At 31.0% G+C, this 14,568-nt stretch overlaps 4 protein-coding genes across 7 annotated transcripts; 2 read left to right on the top strand and 2 right to left on the bottom strand.

Annotated features, from left to right (window-relative positions):
* Positions 1-75: 75 nt before the first annotated feature.
* LOC124453335 (pleckstrin homology domain-containing family F member 2-like) lies at positions 76-2,477 on the bottom strand. Its single transcript, XM_047004145.1, has 8 exons — positions 2,231-2,477; positions 1,508-1,653; positions 1,386-1,442; positions 1,254-1,317; positions 1,048-1,173; positions 866-972; positions 464-763; positions 76-331 (listed from the first exon to the last, which is right to left on the bottom strand). The coding sequence occupies exons 1-8, from the start codon at positions 2,244-2,246 to the stop codon at positions 260-262; spliced, it is 888 nt and encodes a 295-aa protein (XP_046860101.1). The 5' UTR covers positions 2,247-2,477; the 3' UTR covers positions 76-259.
* A 71-nt stretch (positions 2,478-2,548) lies between these two features.
* LOC124453334 (DDB1- and CUL4-associated factor 7-like) lies at positions 2,549-5,327 on the top strand. The gene is given in 10 exon segments (XM_047004144.1): positions 2,549-2,838; positions 3,250-3,351; positions 3,452-3,507; positions 3,509-3,548; positions 3,663-3,776; positions 3,959-4,033; positions 4,100-4,191; positions 4,293-4,410; positions 4,642-4,759; positions 5,004-5,327. Coding segments are annotated over 10 exon segments (1,050 nt in total). The 5' UTR covers positions 2,549-2,676; the 3' UTR covers positions 5,177-5,327.
* Positions 5,324-6,448, bottom strand: LOC124453337. Its single transcript, XM_047004147.1, is given in 2 exon segments — positions 5,324-6,064; positions 6,067-6,448. Coding segments are annotated over 2 exon segments (954 nt in total). The 5' UTR covers positions 6,391-6,448; the 3' UTR covers positions 5,324-5,434.
* A 2,093-nt stretch (positions 6,449-8,541) lies between these two features.
* LOC124453330 (PAX-interacting protein 1-like) lies at positions 8,542-14,512 on the top strand. Of its 4 annotated transcripts, none has more exons than XM_047004135.1 (26): positions 8,542-8,633; positions 8,906-8,990; positions 9,065-9,108; positions 9,235-9,295; positions 9,360-9,473; positions 9,669-9,789; positions 9,865-9,930; positions 10,109-10,372; positions 10,573-10,655; positions 10,731-10,826; positions 11,001-11,138; positions 11,259-11,380; positions 11,502-11,584; positions 11,890-11,988; positions 12,075-12,118; positions 12,321-12,350; positions 12,423-12,457; positions 12,596-12,698; positions 12,848-12,916; positions 12,986-13,085; positions 13,288-13,388; positions 13,704-13,784; positions 13,905-13,967; positions 14,044-14,119; positions 14,192-14,252; positions 14,334-14,512. In XM_047004135.1, the coding sequence occupies exons 1-26, from the start codon at positions 8,623-8,625 to the stop codon at positions 14,344-14,346; spliced, it is 2,163 nt and encodes a 720-aa protein (XP_046860091.1). In that variant the 5' UTR covers positions 8,542-8,622; the 3' UTR covers positions 14,347-14,512. The 4 variants fall into 4 exon arrangements, with proteins under 4 accessions (XP_046860091.1, XP_046860090.1, XP_046860089.1 ...); XM_047004134.1 differs by having other exon boundaries at positions 8,856-8,990; positions 12,599-12,698; XM_047004133.1 differs by having other exon boundaries at positions 8,856-8,990.
* The last annotated feature ends 56 nt before the right edge of the window (positions 14,513-14,568 follow it).

Raw genomic sequence — 14,568 nt, 5'->3', positions numbered from 1 at the left:
AGCCAAGTATTTCTCGGATATTTCTCTAAAAGTTGGTGATTATTAATAAAATCAAACAATAAACAAAGATAACAATTGCTTGGTCTATAAATGTCATTAATTTAAGCTTGATAAATTTGCTGTACAAAGTATAAAAACATAGAGAATAGCATCCAAAAATAAAGTAGGCATTTGTTTGTATTTCTAGCAATGTCAATTATATAAATTCATTTCTCTCAATCTTCTCCATTTGATTTGTCCAAAAGGTCCATGCTACCATTTATATTGAGACTTCTTCTTCGTCCATCTTACCATTTATATCTTGTTGGCCATTTTCTTTGTAAAATGTTGGCTATATACAAATTGAAGATTCTGTTTAGCAAAGGCCTTCTATTTATCTCAAAGCATCCAACCTTGATCCATATCTCTTTTATCATACCTCTATAACCATTATTTGTCTAATCATAAGCTTTATAATTCATACCTGTGTTTCTACTTCAAGATCATCAGTTTGATCTCCATCATCATCACTTTCTTCACCTGATGATCCACTGTCAACCCTGTGTTGTTCTTTTTTATTAGCTGTTGCTTTAGGTGGTGGAGGTCTTGTGGGTCTCTTTTCTTTATTTGATGACTTTACAATGTCCCTACTATTTACTTCATTGGTTAATTCACTATAACATTTGTCACACACTCGCAAAGGTTTTGATGACTGTTGAGGTAATAAGAATCTCTTTGTAGAACAATCACCACAAACAACACCACCACATTTTCGACAATGATGCTATTAATGAAATACATCTTCTTCACATTTCATGAAATAATATAAAAGTAAATAAAGAAGAAACTCATCACTCTTGGCAAATTTATCAACATAACATCTTACTCGGCGATTCAGAGTGGTAAATTTAGTTTTTCTACAAAGCATGCATAATGAGGCTTCATTATCTGGGATCCAAACTGCTGCATGCTCCGTGGAGGGTTGTTTTCCAGCTGGAAAAAATTTGGATGAAAATCTCATTTTGTGAGCAACGCAAATGGTGCCGAGATGGATTTAATCTTACTGACTTTTTGAAAGAAGATCTGTGATGCATTTATTGATGTGAGCCATCCATTCGGCTTTTTCAGTTGCAGTGGCTGCATAAACAGCAAATGATTTCTTTTGAGAAATGATTTGCCAACCATGTTTCAAAACTATTATGAAAGGACATGTAAATAACAATTATAAAATGCTTTGGCAAATTCAAGTGTAATGGGAAAAAATATAGTTTTACCTTCATCATCTTCAATTGCAAGCAATTGAACACCTTCTAATGGCAGGGTATGTTGCTTATTGTACTTTAATTGACACAAAACAATGTTAAACCAGTCAAAATATGTAACAATTTCATTAAAGTTGTACTTACTTTCTTTTTGTTAATAACAATATTACCATAAACAAGAATATCGTTGAAAAGGAAAAACTAAATAAAAAAACGATAAAAACAACATAATCCACAACTTCATTGAAGCATTGTAGCAGTCATACTTGTCTTGGTTTTGGTTTTTTTCGACATAACTTTGTTAAGACTCCTTCACCAACAAGAACACGTCCATGTATGGCTAAAGGTTGACCTGATGCACCAAAACATTTCTCGACGTTGTTTATTCTACGAGCGTTCGCCTCGCTATTCACTGTAAAATAGTAAAGAATTTTAGAAAAAAGTACCAATTGAAAATTAAGTAGTTTTGAATTCATGAACTCAACTCTAATTAACAATCGGAGAAAACAATAAAATTTGAAACTCGTACATAACTAATTCACACAACGAAAAGCACAGAGAATATCATGGGATTGTTGAGTCAACTTTCTCAAGTATTGTGATGTATGTATTTCCATTGAAAATTATGATACGTTTAGTGATTATTGTAAATATTCTAATCACTTCGATTCCTACGCCAAAGTATTTACAATATAGTTGTTACAATGATCATTTCACAAACGATAAAAACATTAGAAAAGCCATTTCTTGACCGCTCGAAAGTGAAATACAAAATTTTTATAATTATCAACCCAAAACTACAACAAAATAAGTTAGATTTTGCTACATTAATGAAAACACTTTTTACAGAAATCACACTGTCTAACAATTGTTAAGCGTTAAGAAAATCCGAATTGATTGGGATTGATTGATACAATAATAGCAAAACACTTACCAACATTTCAAAAATACCACTGTTTGATTGGCTTCAAAAACACTAAATTACTAACCTAAACGATCAACCATGATTTTGAAAAATTCCAACCAAATATAGAAGCTTCTACAACGCCAAGAGTAGGGCCAAAAGTATAAAAAATGAGTAATTGTACTACAACGACCAAATCGAAACTTTCTCGTTCGTAGTCTGTCACAGTTCAGTCGCAGCAACCTTGATGATTTCCTCCCGGAAATATTATTTGTAAAAGAAACAATGGAGTAATGCAATGACCATGCCAGTGACAGTTCAAACTGTGCAATGACCAAGGCAATCATAGACTATGGAAATGCACGCTGATACTGACCTAAACTATAACTGGAATATGAGTAAGTTCAACATGGCGAATGTCAAACACACTGAAAATATATAACAGTCCTAATTTTAATAAACCTTATATAAGGCCTATTAGTGCCTGGCTTTATAGAACTGATTGTCATTTGTGCAGTTTCCATGTAACATATGGCTTCAATGGCAGCAGGGCATGTTTCTGCGCCATTGAAAAGAAAGGAAATCTACAAATATGATGCACCTTGGACTTTGTACAGTTTGAGCTGGAGTGTAAGGCAAGATAAACGATTTCGTCTCGCTCTCGGTAGCTTTGTTGAAGAATATAATAACAAGGTTCAAAAAAGGATATTATTTCAAATGTTTTAATTTGGTTCATTTATCATATTTATTTGCATTCGTTTTAGCACCTGATAAAATTAAGTTGAGTTGAACAATAAAAAATATATATTTGCTTTGTTATGATTTATAGAAATGTCAGAAATTTTATTAAATAATAAATACATATACTTTTCAATATATTTTCTTAATTATTGACATCAATGTTGTTGTTTACACATCATGCGTATTGTACTATCCCTTTAACTGTGCTACTTCCATCTTGTCATACAATGTTTTATCTAACTATTATCAATACAAGTTGTATTTTCTTCAAAGTTATTTAATGATAACTATCATCAATGATGATAATATGCTAAATATATTGTATAATGCCTTTTAAACTTTGCCAATTTCTCTGTTGATAAGGTGCAAGTTATTCAACTGGATGAAGAAGCTGGTGAGTTTTCTGTAAAAGGTCAATTTGACCATCCTTATCCAACCACAAAGATTCTATGGATTCCTGATAATGTAAGTATTATTTCATACAAACTGATAATTACTTCTTGGATATCAAAGTTTTTTTGCATTCAAAAGGTTTAAAAAACATGGTCATTCTACTTTTTTTCAGAAAGCCATCTATCCTGATCTTGTTGCAACCTCAGGAGATTACTTACGTGTTTGGCGTCAGTGAAAATGACTGTCGTCTGGAATGTCTTTTAAACAATGTATTTATAATAATATAACATTTCAATTGCTTAATTGACTTGTTTTCGATAATCAATATAAAATAAATTAAAAGCGAACAAAGTTAATAAAATTCTGTTTTCATCAATTTTTAGAACAAGAATTCAGATTTTTGTGCTCCTTTGACATCATTTGACTGGAATGAAATAGATCCAAATCTTATTGGAACATCCAGCATTGATACAACTTGTACAATATGGGGTTTGGAGGTGTGGTTAATATACAAAGATGGGATAAGGGGAATGTTTATGTTTGATAGGCATATTGAGGGGAAATAAATGTGTAATATAGGAAATAACAGGTTTTTTATTTGTACTATTTCAAATGTATGCTGTTCAGTTGGCTTTTTCAATTGTGCTTCATTTCCAAGATTTTTTTATGTGAATGTTAGACAGGTCAAGTTCTGGGACGTGTTAATATGGTCTCAGGGCATGTAAAGACCCAGCTCATAGCTCATGATAAAGAAGTGAGTTGATTTCTTATTTTAATAATTGATGTATTTGTATCTATTGGTAATGTTGCTTTTCTGTAGGTTTATGACATTGCATTTAGTCGTGCTGGTGGTGGCAAAGATATGTTTGCTTCTGTTGGTGCAGATGGTTCTGTAAGAATGTTTGACTTAAGGTAGAATATTTTTCAAATATTTATACTTTACTACAATAAAGAAACTATAAAAATACATTAAATAATTCTTTATCTTTTACTCTTGGTTCATGGGCCCATAGGCATCTTGAACATTCTACAATAATTTATGAAGATCTTCAAAGAGAGCCATTGTTACGATTGGGCTGGAATAAGCAAGATCCCAATTATTTGTCCACTTTTGCTTTGGATGCCACTGAGGTAACTGGTATTTTGTTGATGTACACTTAATTATTCTCTATACGTTTTCCAATTGTGAAACTTGTCTACACAAGATAAAGCATTTAATCATGTTACATGTGTCACTCTCATTTAATGTCTTTAAATCTTGAATGCTGCATTAAAAAAACACATTCTGTTATATCAATTTTTATATTACACACACATATATAAGCATTGAGTAACTTATTTGTTGGCGTCTTTTTTCCAAAGGTGATTATTCTTGATGTGCGAGTTCCTTGTACTCCAGTTGCAAGATTAAGTAATCATCGTAGTTGTGTTAATGGTATTGCTTGGGCTCCACATTCCTCGTGTCATATTTGTACTGCTGGTAATTATAGAAATATTTCTTCTTGTTTCCTTTCTTTAGAAAATTAATTCATTTCATTGCTCTTTCAGTGAGCGATCACAAAAATATTTCCGTTTCAGCCACGAGTATATATTAGGGGCTGTATATATTATTCCGTTTCAGCCACGAGCGATCATAAAAGGGGCTGTCTTTGCTACTAATAGTAAATATTTTTTACGAGAAACTTATCTAGTCCTGATGACTAACGTAATAATTTTTGATACAGGGGAAGATCGTCAGGCGTTAATATGGGATATTCAACATATGCCTCGCGCTGTGGAAGATCCAATCTTGGCGTACAAGGCTGATGGTGAAATCAATCAAATTCAATGGGCAAGTACTCAACCAGACTGGATTGGTATTTGTTATAACAACTCTTTAGAAATACTTCGTGTATAATTTAATCGACTAAAAACAGGATTTGTGTATTGTTTGTGTTTAGAAGTATCGTTAAAGAATTTGACGTTTTTTTCAGCAATATTTTGGGTTTTTTTAAATATAGTTAGTTTATCAGGTTTTATTCCAATAATAAAACAACTACATAAGTATAGTATTTAATCAATTTTATTTATTACATATTATTCTACTATCTCTAATTTATAATGACAAATTGAATGACCTACGATAAGTTCGATTACTCAAAAAACCTTAATATTATCATGCACTCACTTGTATTGCATAAAGTATAGGACAGCAAATAACAACTGACATACATACAGCCCATATCGTGGCTCCGAGTACAATCAATCTGTTAAACAAGTCATTTAAAAAGATTGATTCAAAGCCGGCTGTCGCTTTATATCGATAGATAAATATAAACATTGCTGGGGTAAAAATCATTATCGAATACAGGAATGCAAAAACCATAGATGCACAAGCTCGAATCATATGCAAGTTGAATTTTTCAAAGCGAACTAAACGATAAAAGGCAGAAACTCCTTTCCATTGTGAGTTTACGAAGACTACTATGTAATAAGCGTATAATATATGTTTTGCCGCGTTTATAGTATTTTCAATATATTGTTGCTTAAACAAACATCTTTCTCCAAGTATACACGCCATACATACGAGACCATTATGTCCAGAACGTAAAGCAAGAAGTTCTGTGTTTAAACAAGATAATGGTACAGCACGAACAATAGGTGTTAGTAAAGCTATTTTACTGTTTTTTGTTAATCTTGTAACGATGTTGTCGTCTGTATGATTTTTTTCTTTTTCATCTTTTGATATTTTACGTAAGGTCTGTGACCAAAATGCGAGACGTGTTAAGAAGATAATGACAGACGTTACATTGAATATACGGTAAAATAGAGAATCAGTTTGTAGTTTGAAATACTTGCATCGATACCATGTTCCTTCCAATCTTTAAGGTCTTGACAAACTTTTTTAGGTTGATTGAATAATTCCACTCTTCCCTCTCCAATAGATTTATTTGTGTAAGTACTATCGATGTTTTTCCAGTCATCATTATTTGACCAAGCGTTTACGAGAACTGCTATAGATGTAGCAATGTCTAGAGATCGTAGAACTAGAAAAATAATAAACTGTGTGATATATCCACGATAGTTTAACTTTGCAACTTTGTTATAATTTTCACTAACTTTTCTTGTCATTTTTTTGTAAACGAGTCAATGTTGTAGTTAGTGCATGGTGTTATTCAAGTGAATGTCTCTTTATTATGTATTGCATGTTATATCTATGTAAGATTCTTTAATATTTTATTAGAAAATCTCTTTAAATAATCCAATAACCATTATTCATTTACCGCATGTAACATTGATTTATATTTCAAACATTTCATCGTCAGATTCATAAAATAAGAGTATTCTGCGCATTTCTACGATGGAAATAAAATAAAAAGTATTATACGCAACATTGGGTATAGTTAATGTTTTACATACCAGTTCACGTACGAACAGGTATACCTGTTCTTTTCATATGTATTTGCATTAAAATATCCAATTTTTAAAAAAAAAACAACACGTAACTACCTGTCATTTACTTTGTAGTTTTCTTATTTTCATATGTAAAAGAAATTAATACGTACTTGCAGAAAGATTATTCACGTGACAAATTATTGCAATGAAAACCAATCATATTTATCTTTCTTAGCTAAATATCTTGTTGTCTGTTATTTCATTATGTGCTCTTTTTTAATGTTATTTCCCTTCTTTTTAAGTTTAAGTTTATGATATGTATATAACAAAACCAAACTATACATTGACATTAGTCGAACAGTCTATTCTTGCTTTACAGTGTCCCTAGTTAGCCATAGTTAGCCATAGTTAGCCATCCATAGTTATCCAGCAGTATTCTAACTTTCTTTATTATTTCATGTTGTTTTTTCAATCAATATGTTTCGTTCGTTGATACGTTTTTCTAGAGCTTTCGATTGTTTACTTTTGTGTTATCACCAGCTTATGTTCTTTTACGATATTTTTTAGTTCGTAGATCTCAAACATGAGTTCTTTGTATGTTGTATCACATGTTGTTGCTCATGTTGTTGCTCATGTTGTTGCTCATGTTGTTGCTCATGTTGTTGCTCATGTTGTTGCTCATGTTGTTGCTCATGTTGTTGCTCATGTTGTTGCTCATGTTGTTGCTCATGTTTTATTCCTTGTTACCTCTAGGCTTAACGTGAACTGTTTCATGAAAGAACAAATACACTTATCTCATGATAAACGTATGGAACGGATCGTACATACAGAATTTCACATAACATAATACTTTCAGCAATAAATGTTGATACAACTTTCCAAGTCTGAATCGTGCTTAGCGTTTTATGGATTTTTTTATCATCATGCTGTAAACCTTTCTTGTTAAAATTATCGTTCAGTATTTCGTAGGTTTCGTGCACTGTTTGATTGGTTTTGTATCTTTTCTAACGCATGTAGAAGTTTCGTGTCGAATTTTTGAAAAACTGATTTGATATTCTGAAATTGATAAACTTTTTCATCATATTTCCTTCCAGGGCTATGTTTAACCATTTCATGTAACCAAAGCAAGAAAAATGTTATGGGTGAGGTGAGTAGAATGTTTGCCAATTTGCTGTCAGTGCAAGCGAAAAATATCAGAAGTATCGGGAATGAGATCACGTGTCCCGTTTTTTTTTGGATGAATGATTTGACATGTCTCTTACCGTTAACATGTAACCTTGATTCACTTTCTACACCTTTATCTGTCTATGTTCTTCTGTTTACTTTCAGGTGCTTCTAATCGTCTATTTTCTCCACTCCAGGTCTCTATTTTCTCTTCTTATCGTGTTGACATGCACGTCCTCATTCTAGTCATTTAGCATTTCATCATTTTCCTTCCTTTAGGTCTTTTACCCCTTACTCTTCCCTCCTTTTCCCTTTAATTTCTTTAAAAAAAGTATAGTACCACGAATAACGTATCCAGCGTATCGTAATTGTATCCAACAGCTCTATTTTTGTCACCGTTATCAGCACTTTGTCATTTATTATTAAAAACTCGGTATTAATAATTTTATAAATATAAAATTTTTTTCCCCCGAAACAAAAAGTGTGTGACTATAAAAAGAATGCTGGAATCGGGTACTATGGACTTTAAGTGTTGCTAACCAAGGTTGCCCCAATCCAAATTAAGAATTAGGTTAAGAATTAGGTTATTTTATGTTGTACTTTCTTCACAGAGACCCACCAAGACCACTGATCAAGATTTATAACTAACGACCTCTGACTACATCTCCCCCCCTCCCCTCCCCTCCCCTCCCGATGATGAACACTCATTAAATTAAACCACAGGATTAAACATGGCCACTGAATCTTTGATCAAAATTCCAAAGAGTCTCTTCAAAAACGTCAAGTTTTATTTGGCGCAGGAAGATGATTCGAAAGTAAGTGAATATCAACATGAGTAAATACTGATATATAAGTTTATATTTGTTTTGACAACTGTTTAATTTTTGTTGAAATTCCTGGATATCACTATATTTTAATTTTTAATACAACTATCAACGACCACTTGAAGCAGTTCAATGTTCTTTTTAAGAGTTGATTTTACTTCAGGATTTTATAGTCCCTTCTAAATTTACCTAAAAGAGTGATTCGTTATTTAGGTAAAAAATTTCTTGAAAAATGGTGGAGCAACTAGAGAGTTCTTTTTTAGTGATTCTGTATCTCATGTCATATCAAATACAGCAACGTTTGATGATGCACAGAAGGCAAAAGAATTTAACATTCCTGTTGTTAAGGTTTACATTTGATAATGCAAAAATTACAACAATTTTAATGAATATTGATGTGTAGAGTACTACCTTTATTTCAGCCTGAGTGGGTTTTTTTTTCTATCATTTCTGAAGCTGTGTTACCGTATCCTTTTGAGATATGTGTCAGTGTGGTGTTGAAAATAGTTTAAGGCTTAACATTATTTTTTCCTGTTTTGTTAACATATCTATTTTTATTTTGCGAGAACATATTTTCTTCACTCGAATTCAGTTTGACTCCATTTACATTGGAGAAAAAATTGTTTTCTTCATGTGTTGCTTGCTCTTCACAGGTAAGAAATAATTGTATAGTTGAACATACAATTTATTGCATTTTTTGTCATTCATTTGTTTTAGTTGTCAAGAAAGGATAGGGAAGGATTATGGGCATTATTTAGTTTTTATGGTGGAAAATGGCAAACAAACCTGGATTCAACATGTACACATTTGATTATTTCTGAAGCACAGGGTGTAAGTAACTGCTTAATATAATATGTTTAAGCAAAATTTATTTTGTTTTATTGTCAGTGTAGACCTTAAATATGATTTATGTAGAAATATTAAATTATTAGTTTGATTTCATATTTCTTCAATATAAAAGGACTCATTTTATGTTCATAAAATTACAATTTGTAGGCTTTATGCACAATAGAAATATAAATTTAGGAAATGTTTGAGAATGCTTTAAAGCTTCAAAGTGTCAAAATTGTAACACCTGAGTGGATAGTTGATTCTGTTCGAGAAGGTGGAATCCAAAATGAAAACAAATATACTTTGACTTTTCACGGTCAGTAATCATTATTGTCTTTGTATTTTTGTTATATAAAACAGGCATTGTTAACATAACGATTTGATTTTAAAGAACCATCAATGCTGATGACTCCTGAATCACCAGATCTTGCAAACCTTAAAAAATCTACCATAAAAGGTGCATAAAATTTTTTATGTGAATTATATTTACATTAGTAGTAAGTTATGTTATGTTTCAATAATTAAAAATGATTTTTTTTGTAACACTTGTTGAAGTGATAAATTTATTACCAGTTTACAATTTGCTTTAATAAAGCAAAAAAATTTTTCATCGAATTACTTATCTCTCAATTTAGGTGGTAACGATGAGTCAAAGATGAAAAATACTCAAAATGATAATGAATCAAGTAGTTTTTCACGTCCTATAAGGCAGTCTGCTGAAAATGCAAGGCAATCCTTACGTGATATGGTTGATGATATGGAAAAGTCAAATGATGAAAAAATGAGTGAAGATAGTGTTACTGATGATGAGGAAAAAATAGATGAAGGAAATGTAGAAAGTACAAGTGAAGAGACAAAGGCAGTAACTAGTAGTGTCTCGAAGAAAGATATTTATGTCAGTAAGTTTTATATATATATAAAAATGGCCTCTACTTTAAAATTAGCAAACCTTTGTAGTTGAGAGTAATTTTAAAGTAACTCGTTGTTCATATGACTCATAGTTTTGTAAAACATCTATTGGTGGTTATAAAGTATTTTACCTTATCCCAAAGCAATTAATCTACAGTGAAGTTGATGAATTTTTTTTTTTTTTTTGAAGCAAAGATCCTTTCGGAGTGTGTGTTTTACCTTGAAGAGTATAAATGTTCTGTTTCTGAAGAATCTTTGACAATGTGGAAGGAGGTACCATAGCATGTTATTTTTTATCAGCAGCACATTTTATGTATCTATTGATCACATGCTGAATGTTTTATGTAGATTATTACACAGAATTCAGGAATAGTGTCTGATGTTTACTGTGATAAAGTTACATATTTTTTATGTCCTCATCATCATGGACTTTATTACAAACAGGTACAAAAACTAATATCCCAATTTCTGCAAAACAGTCTGTGGCATTATTTACGTATTTGGTTTGAATTTAGATGATCAGAAATGAAAGTCTTAATTTTCAGCATGTAATGTAGTCTGAAAGAAATATGATTTCATTTATTTCATTTGACTTTTGCCAATTTTTTTCATCTCCAGGCTCTTTCTGAAGGAAAACGAATAGTCACGTGTCATTGGTTGAATGATGTAATTCAAGGGCAGAAACTCATTCGTCCAAAATATCCAATTCATTTACCTGTTCCATTTAAAGATAAGGTTCAACGATGTCGAAGTATGGTATGTATTGAAAGTATTTTACAAAGGTCAGCTGCGACATTTCATTGTTTTGTGATTATTTTTTCATTGTATTGTGTACTCATCTTAACCTAAGATCTTTAACATATGTTTGGCGTTTAGATCATTTCTCTCACAGGATTTCAAGGCATTGAACGAGAGAAACTGAAAGATATGGTTGATCTTGTTGGTGCTAAGTATTGTGGATACTTAAGTCGATCTGTCACACATCTTATATGTAAAACGTAATCGTTTCAAAATATGTTTTAACAAACTTTAACTTTAACTTTAACAGAAGCAAACTTCAATCTTTTTTAAGTTTTCACGTCTTCAGAAATTTAATGCTTCGTTTGCGCATTTTTATAGTGACAAATCTTTGAAATATGAACGTGCTAAGGATTGGGGAATAATTTGCACAAACGCTGCTTGGCTCTGTGATATTGTTGCTGGTATTTTATCTCATATATAGTTATTTAATTTTTTTCGGAAAATATTCTCTGTCCATCAATTTATAGGATTTCACCCAATTACTTTTGTGGTGTATCTTTGCGAATATAATTGTGTTTATTCCCTGCAAAAACAATGACTGAAATTAAATTTCTAAAGAAATACGTGAAAATTTGCTTTGTATGAGTAAAGTGGGTTTGGTTTTGTAAGTGTCGCCGTATAAAGTCGCTCATTGTGGATTCATTTATTATCACAAATATATTTTTCTTGAAATTATTATTAATTCGTTTTTTCAATTTTTATAAAGGTGGTTGTGATTATCCTGTGAATTTGAACAGATACAAAATAATATCTGAGGAAAACTGTGAACTTTCCATTAATCTTAACTTAGCTCGAGAATTAATGAGTTAGTTCAACGTACCATTTTCATGAATATTAATTTACTTGTTTTATTTAATTCTATTTAAATTATCCAATTCCACGATTTTTTAGATGCTTGGGAAGGTTTCGAAGAGAAATCTGCCATTCTTGACAAGGTTTTTGTTAAAAAAATTTTTCTTGGTAATCGTAGTTTTTGATTTTTGTGGATAGCCTGTTAATATTCTACAAAGGCAGTGTTCTCAAATCACACGCTATACCGCCCGTTCATATATATTTGCTAGTGACAAAACGCGTGCTTCAAAACTCAGCTATCCATGTGTACGCTATCGTACCTAATTTATAATCGATGTTTTATAGAAACGCAAGTTGCATATGCTTGAAAGACAGGTTGAAACATATTTTTATTTTCCTGTTTTGTTACTTATGTTATTCATCATGTTCACGATCTTTCTTCTGCAGATTAAGAAGTTTTCTCAAAATAATAAACGCTTTTGGTATGTTTGAGTTGTTAATTAGTTATGAATTAAAAATGTTTTTAACTTGCCATCTTTTCATTTATAATCAGTAAATTTTATTTTAATATAGTAGTATATATAATATAGTAGTATATAGTAGTATTTATTTTAATATAGTAGTGATGAGTCAACAAATCCTTCAAAAAATGCTCGTGTAAAAGAACCGCCTCGTGTTGTTTTCACTGGCCTTAATCCCACATCAGTAAGACGTATGACTGACGTAAGTCAAGTTTCGATTTTTTTAAAACATCTCAACATAGATTAAAATTTATTCTTATATTTAATTTCAATAGTTAATGTATCATTGGTTTATAGAGTTTAATGTTTACATGTGAAAGTAACGTTTCGTTTATGTAAATATTGATTTAGAAATTGGTTGAGTTAGGTGGAGATACATCAACATCGACTAGAACATGTACACACATTGTTGCTACTAAAGTAAGTCATCTTTATGTTTTTTGCAGTAAATGTATTTTTATTCATATGTACATTGTTGGATAATTATAGATAATGAGGACCATTAAGTTTCTAACAGGAATCTCTGTATGTCAATATATTGTCAATCCTCAATGGATTGAAGCAAGTCATTATCAAGGAGAGTTTGTCGGTATTACTATACATAAATAAGATTTGAATTGTCTTTATTATTCTTACTAAAACAATATGTCAGAATATAATCGGAAAGACCGCATAAAGTGTGAAAATGTTTTGTAGTGTACCTGAATAAGTACAATTTCTATACTTACTTTTTATATTACAAATATTTTAACATGAAGAATGTACTGTTTTGCAATCGCTTTCGTTTTTAGATGAAAAGGACTTTATTTTGAAAGATGATAATGGAGAGAGACTTTATGGAATGTCTCTGTCCCAGTCTATTGATCGAGCCCAAGCAAAACCTCTTTTTCAGGTTGGTGTTTTAGTTAGAGGAAGAAACTACATTTCCTTCAAGGGATCATCATATATGTAAATGTACTTTTAAAGAGTTGTTACAATGAGATATATTAAGGAACAAGGCAGCTATATGGTATGGATGCTATATTTGGTGCTATAAATTGAAAAACGACATATTAATAAGTAGAACTGATTCAGAGTGAACAAATTTTCTCCCCCAAATCTTCACTCTAAGTCTTACATAGAAATTAATTATTAGACTTCTAATCATTAGATGTCCAAATACAAAACGCAGATTTTACTTGTTCATTATACGATTATATTTTTATAGGATATAACAGTATACGTGACCGCAAATGTTCGACCTGACCATCGTAATATGATGGAAATTTTAGATTGTGCTGGCGGACGGGTAGGAAAGTTAAGCGTTTCTTCATACACTTTTATTGCAGGGCGTTCTTTTAAAATTATGAAGTCATGATTATAGATGTTTTTTAAATCAATGCTCAGTGCGTTTTTTGTTGTTTTATAGATAATGACAGAACTTCCTAAAAAAACGGAATGGAAAAGTTTAGCTGAGAAAAAAACAAAAGATGTAAGCTCATTGTTGTGTTGATATACATCACGTTGTGATGATGGTGTTTAAATTGTGGATAACTATGGATATTTAGGGCTATCCAGCATTTGTCTGTGTCACTTGTGACGAGGACACTCATTTATGTCGTGAAATGAAAATGGCGGGAATTGGTTTGAAGTTATTCTGTCGTTTATTTTTTGAAAAAGTGAAGTTTTTTTCTTAATTGATATTTTAATTTTTAGGAATTCATAATGTCGAATTTGTTCTTTCTGGAATACTTAAACAAGAATTGGATTTTCATAGGTAAATACGTATGTTTTGATCCTTATACAAGAAAATAAAAAAATAAGCATTTACTACATGAATTTTTTTATTTTTTTTTAGTTTCAACTTTTAGCGGCAATGTTGGTATGAATGATGATAAACATTTTTTTACAAACATTTTTATCACTGTTAAATTTTTCATTATGAAACCCTTTGTCATCAGTAATTTACAATGAGGAAATTTTCTGACTAATGATTTGTATTTAAGGAAATATAAAGTATAAACATGAAAAGCAAAATCGAGTAAACGTTTAAAATTACTCTATTTTTTAAAAATTTTGTTTAAAGAAAGTAA

Source organism: Xenia sp. Carnegie-2017, unplaced genomic scaffold (genome assembly GCF_021976095.1).
Source record: "Xenia sp. Carnegie-2017 unplaced genomic scaffold, XeniaSp_v1 HiC_scaffold_25, whole genome shotgun sequence".
Taxonomy (NCBI): domain Eukaryota; kingdom Metazoa; phylum Cnidaria; class Anthozoa; order Malacalcyonacea; family Xeniidae; genus Xenia; species Xenia sp. Carnegie-2017.
The sequence above is the reverse complement of the archived record's forward strand: the minus strand, read 5'-3'. Positions and strand labels throughout refer to the sequence as shown.

Bases quoted from the DNA above. Each gene is read 5' to 3' on its own strand.
- LOC124453335 (XM_047004145.1), bottom strand. The intron at 1,318-1,385 runs GTAAGTACAACT...TGTCAATTAAAG, and splicing joins TTGTTATTAACAAAAAGAAA to TACAATAAGCAACATACCCT. The intron at 973-1,047 runs GTCAGTAAGATT...AATTTTTTCCAG, and splicing joins CACAGATCTTCTTTCAAAAA to CTGGAAAACAACCCTCCACG.
- LOC124453330 (XM_047004133.1), top strand. From the start codon at position 8,550: ATGGCCACTGAATCTTTGATCAAAATTCCAAAGAGTCTCTTCAAAAAC. The intron at 11,381-11,501 runs GTAATCGTTTCA...GCATTTTTATAG, and splicing joins ACACATCTTATATGTAAAAC to TGACAAATCTTTGAAATATG. The intron at 13,389-13,703 runs GTTGGTGTTTTA...ATATTTTTATAG, and splicing joins AAGCAAAACCTCTTTTTCAG to GATATAACAGTATACGTGAC.